The sequence below is a fragment of the Fukomys damarensis genome, unplaced genomic scaffold (assembly GCF_012274545.1).
Source record: "Fukomys damarensis isolate Sample0158 unplaced genomic scaffold, DMR_v1.0_HiC HiC_scaffold_19, whole genome shotgun sequence".
NCBI classification, from domain to species: Eukaryota; Metazoa; Chordata; class Mammalia; order Rodentia; family Bathyergidae; genus Fukomys; species Fukomys damarensis.
This window is the reverse complement of record NW_022900931.1, coordinates 6,757,584-6,776,517: the sequence shown is the minus strand read 5'-3', so window position 1 is coordinate 6,776,517 and position 18,934 is coordinate 6,757,584. Positions and strand designations below refer to the sequence as shown.

The 18,934-nt window shown below is 53.5% G+C and overlaps 3 protein-coding genes across 5 annotated transcripts in view; 1 reads left to right on the top strand and 2 right to left on the bottom strand.

Moving 5' to 3' along the window:
• Nucleotides 1-15,954, top strand: part of L3mbtl2 (L3MBTL histone methyl-lysine binding protein 2) — a 20,924-nt gene extending 4,970 nt beyond the window's left edge. Inside the window, exons 2-18 of one of the 3 annotated variants that reach the window (XM_033766201.1) lie at nucleotides 2,510-2,753; nucleotides 4,032-4,165; nucleotides 6,754-6,877; nucleotides 7,564-7,643; nucleotides 8,880-8,997; nucleotides 9,401-9,535; nucleotides 9,801-9,889; nucleotides 12,205-12,436; nucleotides 12,721-12,797; nucleotides 12,943-13,047; nucleotides 13,190-13,337; nucleotides 13,724-13,806; nucleotides 13,963-14,153; nucleotides 14,244-14,287; nucleotides 14,555-14,620; nucleotides 15,316-15,525; nucleotides 15,822-15,954. In XM_033766201.1, the coding sequence (XP_033622092.1) occupies nucleotides 2,510-2,753; nucleotides 4,032-4,165; nucleotides 6,754-6,877; nucleotides 7,564-7,643; nucleotides 8,880-8,997; nucleotides 9,401-9,535; nucleotides 9,801-9,889; nucleotides 12,205-12,436; nucleotides 12,721-12,797; nucleotides 12,943-13,047; nucleotides 13,190-13,337; nucleotides 13,724-13,806; nucleotides 13,963-14,153; nucleotides 14,244-14,287; nucleotides 14,555-14,620; nucleotides 15,316-15,525; nucleotides 15,822-15,934 (2,193 nt within the window). In that variant the 3' untranslated portion in view covers nucleotides 15,935-15,954. Of the gene's footprint in view, nucleotides 1-2,509; nucleotides 2,754-4,031; nucleotides 4,166-6,753; nucleotides 6,878-7,563; nucleotides 7,644-8,879; nucleotides 8,998-9,400; nucleotides 9,536-9,800; nucleotides 9,890-12,204; nucleotides 12,437-12,720; nucleotides 12,798-12,942; nucleotides 13,048-13,189; nucleotides 13,338-13,723; nucleotides 13,807-13,962; nucleotides 14,198-14,243; nucleotides 14,288-14,554; nucleotides 14,621-15,315; nucleotides 15,526-15,821 lie in introns of all 3 variants that reach the window. The other 2 variants (XM_010634474.3, XM_019208975.2) reach the window with 2 other exon arrangements.
• Chadl (chondroadherin like) overlaps nucleotides 15,427-18,934 on the bottom strand; it is a 12,293-nt gene continuing 8,785 nt past the window's right edge. Inside the window, exon 7 of the mRNA XM_010634512.3 lies at nucleotides 15,427-15,501. The gene's annotated coding sequence lies outside the window, so the exon portion shown is untranslated. The remainder of the gene's footprint in view (nucleotides 15,502-18,934) is intronic.
• On the bottom strand, nucleotides 17,418-18,924 carry LOC104869329 (coiled-coil domain-containing protein 158-like; the record flags this gene model as incomplete). The annotated part of the gene is given in 2 exon segments (XM_033765936.1): nucleotides 17,418-18,363; nucleotides 18,365-18,924. Coding segments are annotated over 2 exon segments (1,302 nt in total), but the record flags the coding sequence as incomplete, so codon positions are not given.

Sequence of the window (18,934 nt, the reverse complement as noted above, 5' to 3'; positions counted from 1 at the left end):
TTACAGTTCCCGCCTGGGTATCTCGCTGGGGCCTCCAATATGTAAGACCTAAAGTCTCACTTCCACTCCACGGAGCGTGAACAGCCGAAAGGCCTCCACGATGCTGGGCCCTAACACCCAGCGAGGCTCCGCGAACACGACAGAGAACCGAGAAACCCAGGAAGGAACACACCAGCCTAGATGGTAAAAGACCTTTATTAGTCTGGCCAGACGGCACTCCCGGAGCCGGGTGGCTCAGAGAGGCAACTGCTCAGGGGCTGAGGTACTTTTTATAAGGTTTTTCTAAACAAAGAGTCAGGGAATTCACAGAACAAGACTGCAAACACATTTATGCAGGAAATGTTCTAGGGTCACCTTTTGTCAAACCATTTGCCCCTGGGCGGGCTGTTAACCAAGGTAGCAATTAGCATATGAAGAAGCACAGTCTGGCCTATTAGCATGGAGTTACTTTAGCCTATTCAAGTCTTACGGAGAGGGAGGTGATGGTTTAATACTGTTCCGCGCCCAGGGCTGGAGCCCTCCTGCGGCACTGCTTCCTCCTTACGGTGAGGGAGCCAGGGCTCCAGAGGGAGTGGATCCTCAGGAAGTTCACGCGGCCGTAGAGTGGAGGAGGTCGGCCACACAGTCGCCAGCCTCCAAAACCTTAGTCGTTTTGCTTTTCCACTGCTACTACAGCAGCGGGCAACCCGCCCACCCGTTAATCTTGTGCCCTCTGGGCACCTTGTGTATTTGGATTTGGTTTCCTTGCTGACATATTTGCATGTGTAGTTCTAAATATTAAGTAGACTAGCTCGAAAACTACAAGGGTGGAAGAGAATAATAAAGTGGAAAATAATAGCACACTCTTTCAGAGCTGTTGCCAACTGCTGAAAATGGAATTAGGCTTTTCATGTCTCAGTCTTAATCCTCCAAAGGAGGCTTGTTATTGTCTCCCTTGTATAAGTGAAGAAACTGAGAGCAGCAAGGTGAAATATCGTGCACAGAATCTCAGTTAAGCCAGGTGTGGTGGCACATGCCTGTAGCCTGTAATCCCACACTCAGGAGGCTGAGCCCGGACCATCACCTTGAGTTCAAGGGATGCCTGAACATAGTGAGGGCCTGTCTCAAAACCAAACCAAACAAAACAAACAATATCTCAGTTAAATGGCAGAATCAGTGGTGCTCAAACCCATGCAGTATTTGAGACACCATGCTTTTAGCCAATACTAATTATCATTTATTGAGCACTCATTATATGCAAATCACCGTTCTTGTACCATCTCTTCTCCCCCGACTCGTATTAAATTGATGGTATTATCCTCATCTTGTGGAAACGGAAGCACTGAGAATTGATCTGCTGCAGATCCTACAGCTAATAATCACTAGAGATGGTATTTGAGCCCTGGTCCAGAGCTTCAGTTTACCTTGTTTCACTGAGCCATTTCTACCAAGCTGATTTATATGCAGTATGTCTTTTACATCTCACATCCTGTGAGCCAAAATTTGTCTTATTCCCTGGATGAGAAAATCGAGGCTCCCAGAGGTGGAATGACTTGGCCAAGGACACACATAGCTAATTAGGATGAGGACTGACCCGAAGTTGTGGTACACATGGACCACCCTGCCATAGTTATCTGTGTGTCGTTTGCCTCTTAAATCTTCCTTGGGACAGTCTGGGTCTCATACTAACTTTTCTCTGACTTAAATTGTGGGGGTTTTGTTTGTTTTTTATACTGGGGATCGAACTCAGGACCTTGAGCTTGCGAGGCAAGCACAGTGCCACTGAGCTAAAGCCCTAGCCCTCCCTTAAGTTGTTTTGAGTTGAGGTTATTTTGGTGTACGTAGACTGAAAAAGGAAGAATGATTCTAATGTACATCTCTTACACCAGGAAGTCCTTGTTGAAGTACTTAGGATATTTTCACATTATACAGACTTCAGGTCCGCAATTGACAGTTTTTTGTTTTTTGGTTTTTTGTTAACTTTACAATGGTGTGAAAGCAATACTCATTCAATAGAAATGGTTCTTTGAATTTTGATCTGATCCCAAGCTACCAATACACAGCATAATTCTGTGTTGTGATGTTGGGCATTTTGTCAGCAAGCTGCAGCTTCTAGTCAGCCGTATGATTGTGTGGAAACGGCCCAACACTCGACAGTGTTCTGTGCTGCTCAGCTGTGCTTGACAAATGCATCTTCAACTTACAGTATTTTCAGCCTGAGACAGGTTTCTCAGGATGTAACTCCTCAGAAAGTCAAGGAGCACCTGTATTCTATTTCATCCATATTAAAATACCATGATTTATAAATCCACAGAAGAGCCTCTTTAGTCTTCACACGTTTCTGTCTCACGCTCTTCTCTTGAGTCGTGGTGGAGAAATATGTAGAGACTCGTCCTGGTGTTTGGAAGGCCCCCAAAGGGGCTGACTTGACAGCACCAGAAAGGAGATCGGCAGCAAATCTGTAGGTCCTTTGCCCGTGCCCAGAACCAGTCATGCTGCTTCTGCCCGGTCTGTGTCATTTGTCCCCCAGGAGACTCCCTCTTTAGAACCAATGGAGGAAGAAGAAGAAGAAGATGATGACCTAGAGCTGTTCGGTGGCTACGACAGTTTCCGGAGTTACAACAGCAGCGTGGGCAGTGAGAGCAGCTCCTATCTGGAAGAATCGAGTGAAGCGGAAAATGAAGATCGGGAAGCAGGGGAGCTGCCCACCTCCCCGCTGCATTTGCTCAGCCCTGGGACTCCCCGCTCCATGGATGGCAGTGGGTCTGAGCCAGGTGCCTTCGCGCTGTCCTGAAAGATGGGGAGGAGTCAGGAGGTTTTGGAGGAAGAAGGGGACGGGCACAGGGCATCCAGATGTAAATCACTTGATCTCCTGTCTGAGGAATCACATGTCTAAAGACCTAGCCGCAGGGACCATTTCCTGTGCTGTGAGCTGGCTTCGATTTGTGATTTCATTCTTTCTTTCATACAACTGATATTTATTCAGCACATATTAGAGGCCCATGAGTAACATGGCACTGCTTTTACACTTGTGTGAGCAGGCTGAGCATTTTTAAGTCTGGATGTGGAGAAGAGAAAAAGCAAAGTGTCAAGAGTACTTTCCCAGAAGAGACAAGAAATGAGCTGGGGGTGGGGGAGCTTGTGGGTTGGAAATCAGGGAGTTGGGGGCGAGAGGCAGGTGGGTGTCTGTGTCAAGGCTTCTAGTGTGAGAAGAGCTGGGGTGGACAGTCTGACACCCCATTCCTTGGTAGCTACTCTGTTTACAAGAGTAGTCTAATATTCTTTACCATCTGAATCTATATCTGTCTTCCCTCCCTTTCTGCCCTTTACCTTTCTCCCTCCTATCTTCTTCCAACCCTTCTCTTGTAATCTCAGAACTTTAGCACTAGAAGAAATCACTGGAGACCAGCAAGCCCAGGGCACTAGAAGGAACCACCTGGGGACCTTGTAACAAACTGCAGATGCCTGTGTCCCATACGGACCAATTCATTAGAATCTCAGGCTCCAGCAGTTTCCTCAGGTGATTCCAGCGTGAAGGCAGGGCTGACCTCAGAACTACTTCGGTCTCCTTACTATTTAGAAGAGAAAATAGAGCCACGGAGGTTAAGTGCCTTGGCACTTTTTCTCCTTGCGTATGTTTTTCTCTCTTGAAATCTTGCCAACACATGCTCGCTTCTGCAGCCATCCTTAGGGGATTGACTTAGCCCCATTGTTGACACAACCAGGGGGAGCCAAGCAGCATATTGTGAGCGAGACAGATTGAGAGGTACATGGCAGGCAGGGGATGGTGGTGCACGCCTGTGTACCCAGCTACTCAAGAGGCTGAGGTAGGAGTATCACAGGTTCAAGGCCGGCCTGGGCTGCATAGTGAGATCCTTTCTTGAAAAGAGGCAAGGTGTGCGCAATACCTTCTCCTCCTAGTGCAGTTACATCAGCCTTCGTGGGGCTGGGGCTCACTGGTTAATGAAATGGCCCAGATTTTGAAGGGCCCATGATTTCGTACGGTTTGAGGTGACCCTATCAGGTGAGTCACACACTAAACTCTCTTCCAGCTGTCTGTGAGATGTGTGGTATCGTGGGCACGAGGGAAGCCTTCTTCTCCAAGACCAAGAGGTTCTGCAGCGTCTCCTGTTCCCGGAGCTACTCCTCCAACTCCAAGAAAGCCAGCATCCTGGCTAGATTACAGGTGAGAGGCAGCCACTTGGAGCTTCCACAGCCCTGGGTGCGGAGACAGGAGCCACCCAGGGCTTGCTGGGTTTGTGGCCGTCTGAGGTTGTGCATCTCCTGGTAATTAGTGTGCTCTCCAACTTTATGGCACAAGAAACCCTGGGATCCCCCCTTACTCCCACCCTCATCCCCCACAATGTCTTTAGGTGTTAAACAGTAGGACCTACCTCAGGGGAGTCTTATGCCTTGGTCTTCGCTACACCTTTATAACAGCCTTGAAAGGAAGCTGGGAACTAGGCAGGATCAGGGCCCTGGTGGCCGTACGAAGCCAGGGCCTCGTCTCTGACTGCACCTCACAGGCAGCCCCCTAGATAACCTTGCCTAACATACACGCGTAGAGCTTTGGGAAATGAAGACATGATTCCCAGCCATGTGCCCCTGAGCCTGTGAGTTTAGGAAGTGTGCTGAGGTTGTGTGGAGTTGGAATGACATCCAGCCTAGCTCAGTAGGAAGAGTGGATGGAGCCTTGGCTAGAGCCGTGGGCCCCACCTTCTCTGCCTGCATGTTAGGGTCACCTGGCAAAAGTTAAACACCGCTGCTTGCGTCCTCCTGACCCCAAACCTTCTAATGGGATTGGAATGGAGCATAGCCTGGATGTGGGGAGTTTAAAGTGCTCCCACACTGGTTCTAACGTGCAGCAAATTCTGAGAACACCGCTGTGACACTGACACAGTTTCTGTGCATCAGATCTTTCTGCTTAGGGCTCTACACCTTCATGTTGACATTGTGAGACAGTTGCCATTGCTCCCCTCTCTTTATGGATTTCAGTCAAGAAACATCTCTCTTCAGGGACCTAATGATGTTTGGGGTATATGCTTAGGGCTTTACATTCTTCACACACTGATAGCATAAGAATGGATTTAAGGCCGGGCGTGGTGGTGCACGCCTGTAATCCCAGCGCTTGGGAGGCTGAGGCAGGAGGGTTGCTGTGAGTTCGAGACCAGCCTGGGCTACAAAATGAGTTCCAAGTCATTCTCCAGTGAGGCCCTGTCTCAAAAAAACAAAAACAAACAAACAAAAAAGAATGGATTTAAGGAGCTGGCGGTGTACACCTATGATCTCAGAACTCTTAGAGGCTGATGCAAAAGGATCACAAGCTTGAGCTCAGCCTGGGCAATTTAGCAAGACCATGTCTCAAAATTTAAAGGCAAGCCAGGCGTGCTGGCACATGCCTGTAATTCCAGCACTCAGGAGGCTGAGGCAGGCGGATTGCCAAGAGTTCGAGGCCAGCCTGAACTATATAGTGAGCACCTGTCTCAACCTGCCCCCAAATTTAAAAGCAGATGGTCCAGGCATAGTGTCACACACCTGAAATTTCAGTACTTGAGAGGCTGAGGCAGGAGGATTGCAGTGAGTTCAAGGCCAGTCTGGACTACAAAGTAAGACCCTGTCTCAAACAAAAGCAAAACAAAACGGGTTGCTGGGGCTGTAGCTCAGTGTGAAAGCTCTAGGTTCAATCCCCAATTTAGAAAAAGAAAGGATTTAAAGTATATAGCTCAGAGGTAGAACATTCGCCTAGCATGAGCAAAGCTCTGCATCCCCAGTACCACCACCACCACCAAAAGAATTTTTAAATGTTCCTATTTTATTTTATCTATTTACTTAGTTGTTTGTTTGGTACTGGGGATTGAACTCGGGTCCTTGCGCTTGCGAGGCAGGTGGCAGCACCACTGAGCTAAATCCCTGGCCCTAAATGTTCCTATTTTAGAGCCAGGCAGCAAACATCTGTAATCTTAGCACTCAGGAAGCTGAGGCAGGAGGAACACAGTGAGCTTGAGGCCAGCCTTGGCTACATAGACCCTGTCTCAAACAGACAAGAAAATTTTTTTAATATTTTGAAAGCTCAAAAATGTAAATTTTAGCTGGGCGTGGTGGCACATGCCTGTAATCCCAGCACTCAGGAGGCTGAGGCAGGAGGATCGCTCTGAGTTCGAGACCAGCCTGGGCTACATAGTGAGTTCCAGGTCAGACACAACTACATAGTGAGATCCTGTCTCCAAAAAAGTAAATTTTAGTGACTTAGTTATAGAATTAAAAATTGTGATTAGATCTGTCTGGGATTTAAACCCACACTTCTGTTTCACTGATCTCTTTAAATTCTTGGCCTTTCTCATCAGTGCTTAAGTTACAAAGTCCAGACCCTATCAGAACCCGTCCCTTAAAGGACATTCTCTTTAAGGCCCTGGTGGTGACCATGGACATCTCTCAAGAACATTCACAAATGTGGCCTCTGAGGTCAGAGAATTTCTGGCCCTTCTGTTGTGCTGTGGTCTGCAGAAGCCAGGAGGGTGGAGACAGAAGGGAGAGAGAGTCTCCAGGAAACAGAAGCCCGAGCGATGCTGCCTGTCCCTCTTTGCTCTGTGGCTGTCACTGCCCCGTCACTGCCCCATCCCTCCTCACAGCCAGCCTCTGAGCTAAGGTGTCAGGGTCATCATCCAGTCTCACAGAAGAAACAGCCCCAGAGAGGCCGAGGAACTTGTCCAAAGGCAGGGCCTGAACCCAGCGGCCTAGATCCAGCCAGCAGACCACACTCTGATCTCTCTCCAGGGAAAACCGCCCACCAAGAAAGCCAAAGTCCTGCACAAGGCGGCCTGGTCTGCTAAAATTGGAGCCTTCCTCCACTCCCAAGGGACAGGACAGCTGGCAGATGGGACACCAACAGGACAAGATGGTGAGACATCGGAGGCCTGGGTGGGGTCAGGTGGGGTGACCTTCCCTACGAGGACTGAAACGGCGCCCTGCTAAATGGTGCCCCGCAGGGCTCTCTGGGGCTTGAATCCCGCCTGTCAGCCTTAAGTTGCCAGGACCTGTTTTGGGGCATCCAGAAGCCAAGAGTTAGCCTCCTTCATTTCTCTTTGCTTTATCCCAGTGGCCTCTGTCCCCTAGGCCTGGTTTGAAGTGGCTGTGGGGCAGCTGAGAGGGTAACGAAAGGGACCTTTTGCCCCTGAATGTAGGTCCAGCGATGCCCTGTGGCAGTTGGCCTGAGCTGACTGAAATTGCTCTGGGGGCGTGGGGTGCAGGGGCCTAGGTGTGCGCCCCTCCCACCTCATGGGGTGTGGTCGGGCTGGGAGGGGAGGCTGAGGGATGTAAGGAGGGATGCTGAGTTTCACTTTCTGTGGGAGAATAAAAGGGAGGCACTTCCTGAAGGTTCTTCTACACCTGAGGGTCTGGCACCCTTTGGGTTCAGTCCTAACCATCCCGATGGCCACTGAGAGGCGCCCTGGAGCAGTGTCAGAGAGGGACGGCGGGGCCAGGGAAAGGGTGCCAACTCTGCACCCCACAGGCTCCTTAGTGCAGCTTCTCGTGGGGCTGCTGCACAGACCCCCAGCGTGGACTCTTGCTCTTTCTGCTCTGCAGCTCTGGTCCTGGGTTTTGACTGGGGGAAATTCCTGAAGGATCACAGCTACAAAGCTGCACCCGTCAGCTGCTTTAAACACGTGAGTGGCTGGCAGGGAGAGGGGACGGACATCCAGGGTCAGGGACGGCTCGCTGGGGTCTGCTGTGTCTCGTGCTGCTGCCTACGGGCTGGGCTGTCACTGTGAGAGAGGGGCGCCCTCCCTCCCCTGCGTCCACTTCCTGCAGAGCCTCCCGAAAGCAGCTGTGGAGAGCACAGCACCGAGAGCCCCTCCTCCGCTGCTTACGTAATGGATCTGTACTGCTTGATATCTGAGGACCTCTCCACCCCTTCTCTGTCTCCGTCTTTTTCTCTCCCTCTCCCTTCTGCCCTCCTCGGGTTTTGGGCCTTCCCAACTCCGCAACCCTCTCCCTTTCTCCCACTCACAATACTTCTCGCACAGAGCAAGGTGCCTCTGTATTGGCCTGAGTCTCTTGGTCCCCAGGTGGAGGGTGGGGATGGCTCCTCTAGCCACCCTCTGCAGGAGGCTCCCTGCTGCCTAGCACTGAGAAGTCAGAAGGGTGAGGCCCTGGTGAGATGGATTCGAGGTCAAGCATGTAACATTGGCCAGGTGCAGGGGTATACACCTATAATCCCAGCACTCAGGAGGCTGAGTCAGGAGGATCACAAGTGTGAGCCCAACTTTGACAGTTTAGCAATTTGGTGAGACCCTGTCTGTGACCACTGATCCCATAGATTAGGAACCGCCCAGCAGATTAGTAAAGCACACTGCTAGTGTGTCTGAGTGGGTCCTAGAGGCGAGGCTTTGGATGCTACAAATGGTTCCTCTCTCATTCCCCACCGGCTCTCTTCCACTCTGAGCTTCCTGGGTGCCATAAATGAAGCAGCTTTGTTTCTGCCCAGGCCCTTCTGCCGATCACACCTCTCCTTTCAGGTGTAGGTGTGGAGTATTGTGTCTCAGCAGGGAGAAACAAGGGCGTCATCACACTTGCCATCCAGGTGGTGTGACGGTGAAACGTGATAGTCCTTGTACCCAGAAAATGACTGGCACACAGGGGCCACTAGGAAGTAGGGGGCCGCTGGTCCTGTAACGATCGGAATTCTGCTCTGTAACTCTGGGCCTTCACCTGCCGCCTCGCCTGTCCCTGTCCCCTGTGCCCAGCTCTTCAGTGACCATGGCCATTTCTTCGTGCCTGGTACAGGCCTGGCTTTCTGTGTGCACTGGATGATGCAGGGAGTTGAGGTGCAAGAGGCCTGAGACACCACTCTCCCTGCCAGCCGGCAGCTCATGTCCCTGAACGTGCTTGTCACCACACAGGTCCCACTGTATGACCAGTGGGAAGATGTCATGAAGGGGATGAAGGTGGAGGTGCTCAACAGTGATGCCGTGCTCCCCAGCCGGGTGTACTGGATCGCCTCTGTCATCCAGGTGGCCGGTGAGTGTCCCTTCCGCCAGTGCCGGACTGGGACGTGTGTGCAGTGACATCTGTTGCAGGTGGGCAGTGTCGTCGTCAGACACTGGCTTCATAAATCAAACAAAACCTCACCCACCGCCCTACCTTCAAAGGGACCGTGGAGCTGAGTGGGCTGGGATATGCTAGCTTCTTGGGTTTGTTCCAGAGATGATCGGGCATGGGAATTAACACCCCATGCCATAATGCCTGCCAGGTAAGTGGCATGGATTTGTTTTTTGTTTTATTTTTGTTTGTTTGCAGTACTGGCACGGATTTGTTCTGTTGGAGACAACAGGGACTCCACTTGCTCGGAGGAGTTCCTGGAACGGAGGCAATCCCCTCTCCAGCCTGTCCTCCCTCATGGTGCCCTGGGCCTTCCTTTCAGGGTATCGGGTGCTGCTCCGGTATGAAGGCTTTGAAAACGATGCCAGCCACGACTTCTGGTGCAACCTGGGCACCGTGGATGTCCACCCTATCGGCTGGTGTGCCATCAACAGCAAGATCCTGGTGCCCCCTCGGAGTGAGTGGGCGAGAGCATTCCCAGTCCCTTGGGGCCCTTGGCAGGGGGATCCCTGGGCTGGGGTTGGACACAGCCAGCCCTGCCGGCCCCCTTGCTTCCTCCCTTCTCCATGCCAGCCCCTGGGCAGATCCAGGTTGTGGGACCTGCTTTTGTGAGAGGAGGTGGTTGCTGCCTTAAAGTGGCAGAGAGAAATTATCATCTCTTTGCCGATCTCGGGTGACCGAGGGTATCGTAAGATTGACAGGATTCTGCTGATGTCCCACAGCCATCCACGCCAAGTTCACCGACTGGAAGGGTTACCTCATGAAGCGGCTGGTGGGCTCCCGGACTCTGCCTGTGGATTTCCACATTAAGGTCTGGTGGGAGCTCTTTGGGGAGCTCTAATTTTTTATTTTTTCAAAGTGCCAGGGATCAAACTAGGGTCTCACACATGCAGAGGCCATGCTGCTGAGCCCCTTACTGATACGTGGCCACTCGTTGCAGTGTTTTTTCTAAGACCCCTTTGCTTTGATGGTCATCAGTGGCTCTGCAAGTCCGAACAGAGTCTCCCCAGGCCTGGCCCAGCTGTGTCCATCGTGCTGTTCTGTCAGACTTCTCTGCAAGATTCTTACCTTTGCTTGTAGCATTTTTCTGGAGTGTGCACTCGATAGATTTTATCATGTACAGTGCTTATAGACGAGGCACTATGGAAATACAACCAACGCAGACCTTGCCATCCAGGAGTCTCCAGAGAAGATGCAGAGGCAGAGGAAACAAAATATCATTCACACAATTAATTGCAAAATAGCTGCTATTCTGAACTAGGAATGTGCCTCAAAAATGATTTCTGTGACATTTGATTTTTATTTTATTATTATTATTATTATATATTTCTTTTTTGGTACCAGGAATCATACTCGGGTCCTTGTGCTTGTGAAGCAGGTGCCAGAACCACTGAGCTAAATTCCCGGCCAATTTTAATTTTTAAAAACTACTAGTTGGGGCTGGGGATTTAGCTCATTTGTGCCATGCCACTGCCTACCTCATACACACAAAAAAAACTCATCAAAAAATAAAAGCTACTAGTTGGTGGCACACACCTGTAATCTCAGCTGCTCAGGAGGTTGAAGCAGGAGGATCACAAATTCAAGGCCAGACTCAGCAAATTAGTGAGACCCAGTCTCAAAGTAAAAAGGGCTGGTGCTGTAGTTCAGCAATACTGACCCTGCCATTCAATTCCCAGTATCATGAAGAAAAAAGTTATTTTATTTAAAAAGTCACATAGTGTGAAATAGGAAGAAAATGGCTAACGGGGAAGTGGGAAGAGGAGGGGAAAGGAAATAGGGGAAAAGAAAAAACGTGAAAAAAAGGAAAAAATGGAAACAAACTCTTTGTAGATAGGGAAAGGTGAAGGGGGAGGGCAGGGTATAGGGAAAAAACAAGAACCAAGACCTGTCATGTAAAGGTACAAGATTCCAGGCCCGGGATTTAGCTCAGTGGTTCTGCTGCCTGCCTTGCAAGCACAAGGACTCGAGTTTGATCCCCGGAACCAAAAAACAAAAGCAAAAGGTACAAGATCCCAATGATAAATGTAACTATATTGTTTGCTTTAAATGTACCAATAAACTTAATGGGGAAAATAAAAAAATCACATGATGACCAATCAAAGGGATCAGGCTTGCAGCAGAGACTCTCCTGCCTCTGCTGGGCTCCGGCTGTGAGCCCTCTCCTGAGCTGCATATGAGGTCTCAGCCAAAGGCTGGAGGCAGTGCCCCAGGTGGCCCTGTAGCCCTGGCAGGGTGCAGGAAATTCAGGGCATGTACAAGCAGGACACATGATGGCACTGGCCTTATGGTCACAGAGGAGGAGCAGATACCAAGTAGGCTTCATGAAATTTGGATTTTGGATTTTACCTTCATGAGCAAGGCCAGAGTGGCTGGGAGGCCAGGAGGAAACAAAGACGGGATGGGCCTGAGTCTGTGGAGATCCGCAGTCAGCCTGTCACATTGAGGGCTCTGTGGCCTTGGAGAGCGCCCCCTCCTGGCATGTGTGGAAATAGCACTCCTCCGTCATCAGGGCGGATCTCTGAACTTGCTGTGCCCTGGAGCTGGGGAAAGCCCTACCCAGGCACAAGGACACCAAGGCCACTGTGCACTGGGAGTCTGCTGCCCACTTGTGTCTCAGCACCATGGCCCATGGGGTCTTGGGCACTGTCCCCTGTCAGGTCAGAAGGCACAGATTGCTGCTGCAGTGCTCTGAAAGCATTTCTAAGCCACATCCCATCAGAACTACTGGGATTGGACCTGTGGAGACAAAAGCCCTGCACTGCCATCAGCTGAGGGCCAGAGGTGCAGGGGACTGAGGAGGTGCCCAGGCTCAGAGGGCAGCACCTAAGCAGGACACCAGATTCTGGGTCCAGTGGTCTGTGTGACTCTGGGGACATCACTTGGCCTGTCTGGTCACTCAAGTTTCCTTAGTCTGAAGCAGGTTTTGGGTCACCGTGAGTCCCAGCTTTTGGTAACAAGGTGCTGTGTACCCTGCTGGGCCGGTGAACCTGCAGGCCATGGGGCTCCCTGCCACATCCTAACATCTGCCACACCCTCCCTGTCCTCCACTGAGCCCAGACAGAGCAGGACGGTGGAGCGAGAAGCCTGGGGCCCACAGCGGCCTGTGTTCTGATGCTGTTGCAGATGGTGGAGAGCATGAAGTACCCCTTTCGACAAGGCATGCGCCTGGAAGTCGTGGACAAGTCCCAGGTGTCACGGACCCGCATGGCTGTGGTGGACACAGTGATCGGGGGTCGCCTGCGGCTCCTCTATGAGGACGGTGACAGTGATGATGATTTCTGGTGTCACATGTGGAGCCCCCTGATCCACCCCGTGGGTTGGTCACGGCGCGTCGGTCATGGCGTCAAGATGTCAGGTCAGCAGCGCCTCAGGCCCCAAATCCCCAGGAATGGCAGGGAGGGGGGACTGGGACTGAGGCCCAGAGGGGCTGAGTCCCCTGACTGTGGTCACTCAGCCCAGCTGCCGTGTGGTAAAATTGACTTGACCCTGCCGCTCTGGCCTGGGTGTCATGCGGGAGGGCTTGGGTCTGAGGCTGAGTGGCCCCTCCCTGCTGGGGGAGCTGCCTTTCCGGGGAGGCACCGGGGGTCCCTTAGCTGCCCTCACCTTCCTTTTCTTCCTCACACCCTCTGTTCCTCAAAGAGAGGCGAAGCGACATGGCCCATCACCCCACCTTCCGGAAGATCTATTGTGACGCCGTCCCTTATCTGTTCAAGAAGGTGAGGCGAGGCCCACGCGTGCTCTTCCCGGGGCTGTGGCCCTGGCCCAGTCTGAGTCCAGCAGCCCGGCATCCCGAGGGACTGTCCCTCCCTCCCCAGGCCCGTGGGCGTGCCTGGCATTCACCAGCTGCCCCGTTCCTGTAAGGTACGAGCTGTCTACACAGAAGGTGGCTGGTTTGAAGAAGGCATGAAGCTGGAGGCCATCGATCCCCTGAACCTGGGTAACATCTGCGTGGCGACCATCTGCAAGGTGAGCCAGACCCCACCTCCAGCATGGCTTTCTGGGGCTCTGAGCTGCAGGCCACTCGGGCTGCTTGTGGGGAAGGCAGAGCTCTGCACGTGTGGGTTCCACAGCTGATGACGCAGCACCTGCCTGTGCCCCACACTCCTAGGTCCTCCTGGACGGCTACCTGATGATCTGTGTGGATGGGGGACCCTCCACCGACGGCTCCGACTGGTTCTGCTACCACGCCTCCTCCCACGCCATCTTCCCAGCCACCTTCTGCCAGAAGAATGACATCGAGCTCACGCCTCCTAAAGGTGAGCCTGGAGCAGCACTGTGCACTGGCCTTGCAGGGCCAGGCCACGGACCCAGAGTGCTGCTTGAGTAGACCCCTGGGCCACAGAGTTCTCAAGGTGTGGAAGAAGTGACAGCCACCACTAGTCCTTACAGCATAGGTGCTAGGTGCTTGGTGAACAGAGCTTCTGCTTAAGGCTTTGAGCAGTCAAAAGCCTGTGCAACAGGACTATAGTCCTAGAACGGGTGCCAGCCTGGGGAGAAGGGAGGAAAGTGGCTTCCATGGAGACTCCAGGCTGGGTCCTGACCAAGCTTCAGTGGCCCGTGGGCAGTGTGCTGCTTTCACCCGATCTGCTTCCTGCTTCCTGCATCCCCTTCTGTCCTGCATCAAAATTCCCTGCTCCTGCAGGATGTGAGACCCAGACTTTTGACTGGGAGACCTATCTGGAGAAGACCAGCTCCAGAGCAGCTCCGTCGAGACTCTTCAACATGGTGAGAGGCTGGATGCAGCAGGGGTCTGCGGTGCTGTGGGGTGGAGGTTCCAGCCCCTTCTCCCCCGGGGGCTGCCGGGATGTCCACTCCTGAACGCCCCACGCTGCACCGGGCACGCTGCCACCCTCGGCGCCCGCCTCTCGCCCTCCCCACCAGGACTGCCCCAACCATGGCTTCAAGGTGGGCATGAAGCTGGAGGCGGTGGACCTGATGGAGCCCCGGCTCATCTGCGTGGCCACAGTAAAGCGGGTGGTGCACCGGCTGCTCCGCATCCACTTCGACGGCTGGGACAGCGAGTACGACCAGTGGGTGGACTGCGAGTCCCCGGACATCTACCCTGTGGGCTGGTGCGAGCTCACCGGCTACCAGCTCCAGCCACCCGTGGCCACAGGTTGGGCCTGCAGCCCTCTTCGCCCGCCTGGTGCCCTTGTGGGCTGGTGCGAGCTCACCGGCTACCAGCTCCAGCCACCCGTGGCCACAGGTTGGGCCTGCAGCCCTCTTCGCCCGTCACTGGTGCCCCTCCCGTGCCTGGCCCCGCTCCTCAGCGTGTACGCCCTGCCCGGGCCTCTCCTTCCCTCCTGCCCACTGACGAACCAGCCAGTCCTCTACCAGGCCCGGCAGCCCCACCCTCCTTGCCCACTCCGCCTTCTTCCCTTGAGCTGACCGAGCAAGGGGCAGGGGTCTTGGGGTGCCCTGTGTCCTCCCAGAGCACCTTCTCATCTCTCCTCCCCTTATCTTTCAACCACAGAACCGGCCACACCTCTGAAGGCCAAGGAGGCCACAAAGAAGAAAAAGAAACAATTTGGGAAGAAAAGTAAGTTGTTCCCTAGGGCAGCCAAGCACCGGTGTCCGGGAGCTGCCACTTCCGGGTGGCTTTCTGCGTTGGCGTCCTCCGGCCCACCCTCCTCCCCTCTGCCTTGCCCTGGCCCCTGCCCCACGGGCCTCTGGGGACCCGGAATCATAGGTAGTTGAGTCTCCCTGGAGATGCCCACGTGGTGAGGATTTGGAAAGCAGCACAGCCCCTGGGCACCTGCAGCTGCTGCTCTAAGGGTGAGGCCCAAAAGAGACAGAGGGGCTTCCTGGGCCTCCGCTCTCCCAAGGGTGGCAGCACCGGGAGGCGGACAGGCCCTGCCCAGCATGAGAGCGGCGAGGGAGTCGGCAAAGCTGACCCAGAGCTACAGCATGGCACTGCTCCCGGAGAGCTTGTCTGGACACAGGACTGAGCCGGACGGTCCCATCACCGGGCAGGGACAGGGTAGTCTGAGGGTGTGGAAGAGCCAGGACGCCCTGCAGAACAGGATGCCCGGGACGCGTGTGTTACAGTGCAGGAGTCCCTACCCGCGGGGTACAGAGAGCCCCAGTGCGGGGCTCGGGGCGTATAACCGTGTCATCTGTCCCCATTGTCACCTTGGCCCTCTGCCCTGCTTCCTCACTTCCTGATCACCCCGGCCCGCAGGCCTCACACAGGACGGACTCCAGTGCTGGGTTTGACTCCATTTTTATTCCAAGGGAAAAGAATCCCCCCAGCCAAGCCCCGGGCCCTCAGACAGGGCTCCAAGAAGCCCCTGCTGGAGCACGAGCTGCAGGCTGCGGGGAAGGTTGCGTCGCAGCCCGGGCCTGACGAGAGTAAGAGCCGTCGGGGGTCGAGGCAGGGCCGGCCTGCGCTGCACCCCGAGGTGACCCCTCCGTCCCGACCTGGACACAGAAGAGAGAGCCGAGGTGAGGGGGGATTTGCTGGGCCCTGAGCCATCCTCAACAACTGGTCCTCTGAGCCTCCCCTGGGCCCACGCCAGCACCCTGCCGGGGGCCCAGCCACCGCTGCTACTGCTCCTTCACTGGCCGCATGTGCTGGGGGTGGGGGACAGAGGCAGGTGCCAGCTTCTCTGTATGGCCCACCTGGCTGCCTGGCTGCACTTGGGCCCTGGACTTCCTCTTTGGGAGGGGTGGTCCCCAGCCGCCTGCCCCTGCCTCTCCTGGTGGCCTGGCTGTGCGCACTCACTTCACTGTCCCCCTAGTCATTGCCATGTGTGTAAAGGAGGAGCACCTGGACACAGCCTCGCCTGATGAGATGCCCAGTCCGGAGCTGCCTGTGCCCGTGGAGAGTATCAAGCAGGAGATGGATGGCTGAGCTGCCCTGGCGCCCGGAGATCAGAGGGTCCGCCCGCCCTCCCTGGAGCCGGAGACTGAGCCTTTCATGTCAAATCAACGCTTGTCTGCACCTGGGGCCTGCATTCGGAGGGACCGGCCTGGGCTCCATGGACCCCTCCTGGCCAGGTCTCTGACCCAGGCTGCCAGAGGACCCCGTGCTGTCTCTGTGACAGCCTCTGCACCCCACATTTTCCAAGCATAGCCTTGAGCTGCCTCCCCAGCTTTTTTTTTTTTTAAAGACAGGATCTCAGTAAGTTACTAAGTTTCCCAGCCTGGGCTCAGACTTGTAATCCTCCTGCCTCAGCCTCCTGGAGAGCTAGGATCATATGTGTATGCCACTGTGTACCTAGCTCTGTGCTTACGCAGCCTCCTCCTGCCCTCAGCACACCCTCAATTCCAGACCTCACCTGGGAGACAACTCGACCCACCTGTGATCAGTTGTCCCTGCATGATGGGAGTAAAGCAGTGAGGGGCACTGAGCGGAGGCTCCTGGCTGCCATGTATAGCCGGGCAGGAGCAGCCTCCACCCCGGGGGAGCCACACAGAAGCCTTGCTCACCTCCTGGGGAGTCACCTCCTGGGGAGGCACAGTGGCCCTCCTGGCACGCTGGGGACCCACTGTGGCAGGCAGCTGAGAAGCACTGACCAGGACAGTGGGGTTTTGTGGCGGTCCAGCCGTCACAACACGAATGTGCCTGAGAGGTTGTTCAGCTCGCTCCTGCTGTTCTTCGCCTCATTCAGTAACTGATCCCTCTCCTGTTTGATGTCCCTCACCGCCCGGAGCCGCTCAGAGCCTGCATTTACCAGCTTCACCTTTTCCAACTCCAGGTCACTCACTCTAGCCTCAAGCTCCCGAATCTTGGCATCTTTCTTATCTTTTAAAATCTTAAATTCCTGCAGCTCCAGTCTCCTGTCATTGATCTCTTTCTCCAGCTGGGCCTTTTCTACCTGCATGGCCCCCGCGGTGCGTCCGTGCTGGCCCACCAGCTGCGTCATGTTTTCAGTCACTTTGTCCTCTGCCATCTGCAGCCGCAGGGCCTCGCACTCAGACTGCGCATGCCGCAGGTGCTCTCCCTCAGTCTTCAGGTGCCGCAGCTCCTGCAGCTTCAGGTCCACGCGGGAGTGCAGCTTGGTGATCTCCGCGTTGGTAGCCTCAATGGCGCGCTCTTTCTCCTGCAGGGAAGCTGTCAGGTCTGACACTGTCCTCTCCGAGCTCTCCAGGGTCATCTTCTTGGCCGTCAGCTCCTCCACCACTTTGCGCAACATCTCCTTGGTGGACTCGAGCTGCGCAGTCAGGGAAGACACTTTCTCCAGACTCTCGTTCTTCCCCTGGATCGCTGCCATCTGCCGCTCCATCTGGCCCCGGCACTCGCTCTTCATGGCCTTGAGCAGGGCCTCCAGGCGCTGCACCTCCATGTTCGGTCGTCCAGCTCCTGCCGAAGGTGGTCGATGGTGATGCTGTTGCCCGTGTCTCGGTCCCACAGCCTCTTGTTCTGCTCCTTCTCCAGACTCAACTCCTTTTCCCTCTTGTGTAGATTTGCCAATAGCTTTTGGAGCTGATCGTATTAAATTTTCACATAAAAAGAAAAAAGTACACAGGGCACTAATTATAAGTAACATCACAATGGATGGGACATCATCCCTCTGTAAAGACAGGCAAGTAAGGTGTCACTTTAGCAACATTTTTTCCTGGTCCTTCACCTTCTGTGTCCTCTTTTCTTGATTTTTGATCATTGAAGACATTGCTTGGTTCTTCAGCTGCAAATCTTCTACCAGGGTTTGCAAGCTTTCCAGTCTATTCTGAAGTTTCCTGCATGTTTTCCCTGTTGTTTCTACTGGTGGAGACTGTGAATCTTTAGCAGAATCAGGTGAGGGAACAGTTTTGGTGGATCTGTACTGTGGCGAGGAACCTACTGAATCTTCAGCTGAACTCGTGAGCAGCGAGTGCATTGGATACTTCTTAGGGGAAGTGAATGATCGGGAAGCTGAGTTTTTCACAGATGGGCTCGCTGTAGACAGGAACGTGAAACAACTTGATGGATCTTCCAGTTCTGCATGTAACAGGACTGGCTCCCTGCTGAGAGTTCCACTGGACTTGCTCCCTTCCATGGAGTCCCTTAATGAGTTGTTGCTTCTATGGCATATGTCTGATCTCAGGCTTGATTCGATGATGCAGTCTCTTACCCTATCATCCAAGGCCCCAAGCGACGGTGCTCTCCCCTCATCCTCTGCCTTGCTCAGCTGCACAGCTGGCTCCTCATTGATCACGCTTCTCAGCTCCTGAAGAAGCTGTTTCAGATCCTTTGTGGGGTCTTCCTTTAGTGTGGTGGTCTTCCCAGAGTGATGTGAAAGGAAGCTGGCTGTAGACTGGGAAGATGGTACATTAGAGTGGACACGGGTAACAGAGGCTGTGCTGAAGTTTTAGGCATACAGATTCCTGCTCCTGATGCTGTATTATATCTTGACATTCTGCAAACTGCAAAGATGCCTTATCAAGAGCAACTTCCATATTAGCAACCTTTTCTTTCAAGCGGCGTTCTTGAGACCGCAGAACTTCCAGCTCCCCAGCCATCTTATTTTTTTCTGTCGCAACAGTGCTCAGCTCCTGACTGAGTTTATTCTTCTCTTCTTTTAAAAAATGTTTCTCCTTATTTGCATTTGTCATGGCCTCTTCCAAAAACTGGATCTTGCTTTGAAGGGCATCTATCTGACCTCTTTTGGCTGTGATTTGCTTTTGCATACCCATTGCCACTTTCATAGCATGACCATCAGACCCTTCCATTGACTTTAGGGTATTCCTTGTTTGCTCTAGTTCAGACTGTGCAGATTTTAATTGCATTTTCAGTTTATTTGTAGCGGTTTCCATTTCTTCACTCTTGTTTCGAAAATTCCTTTTTAAGACTTGATAGTCCTCGCTCCTCTTTTTGCCTTCCTTTTGAAGGTCCTCTTTTTTCTTTTTGTCGAGATCTTTTTATTCTTTA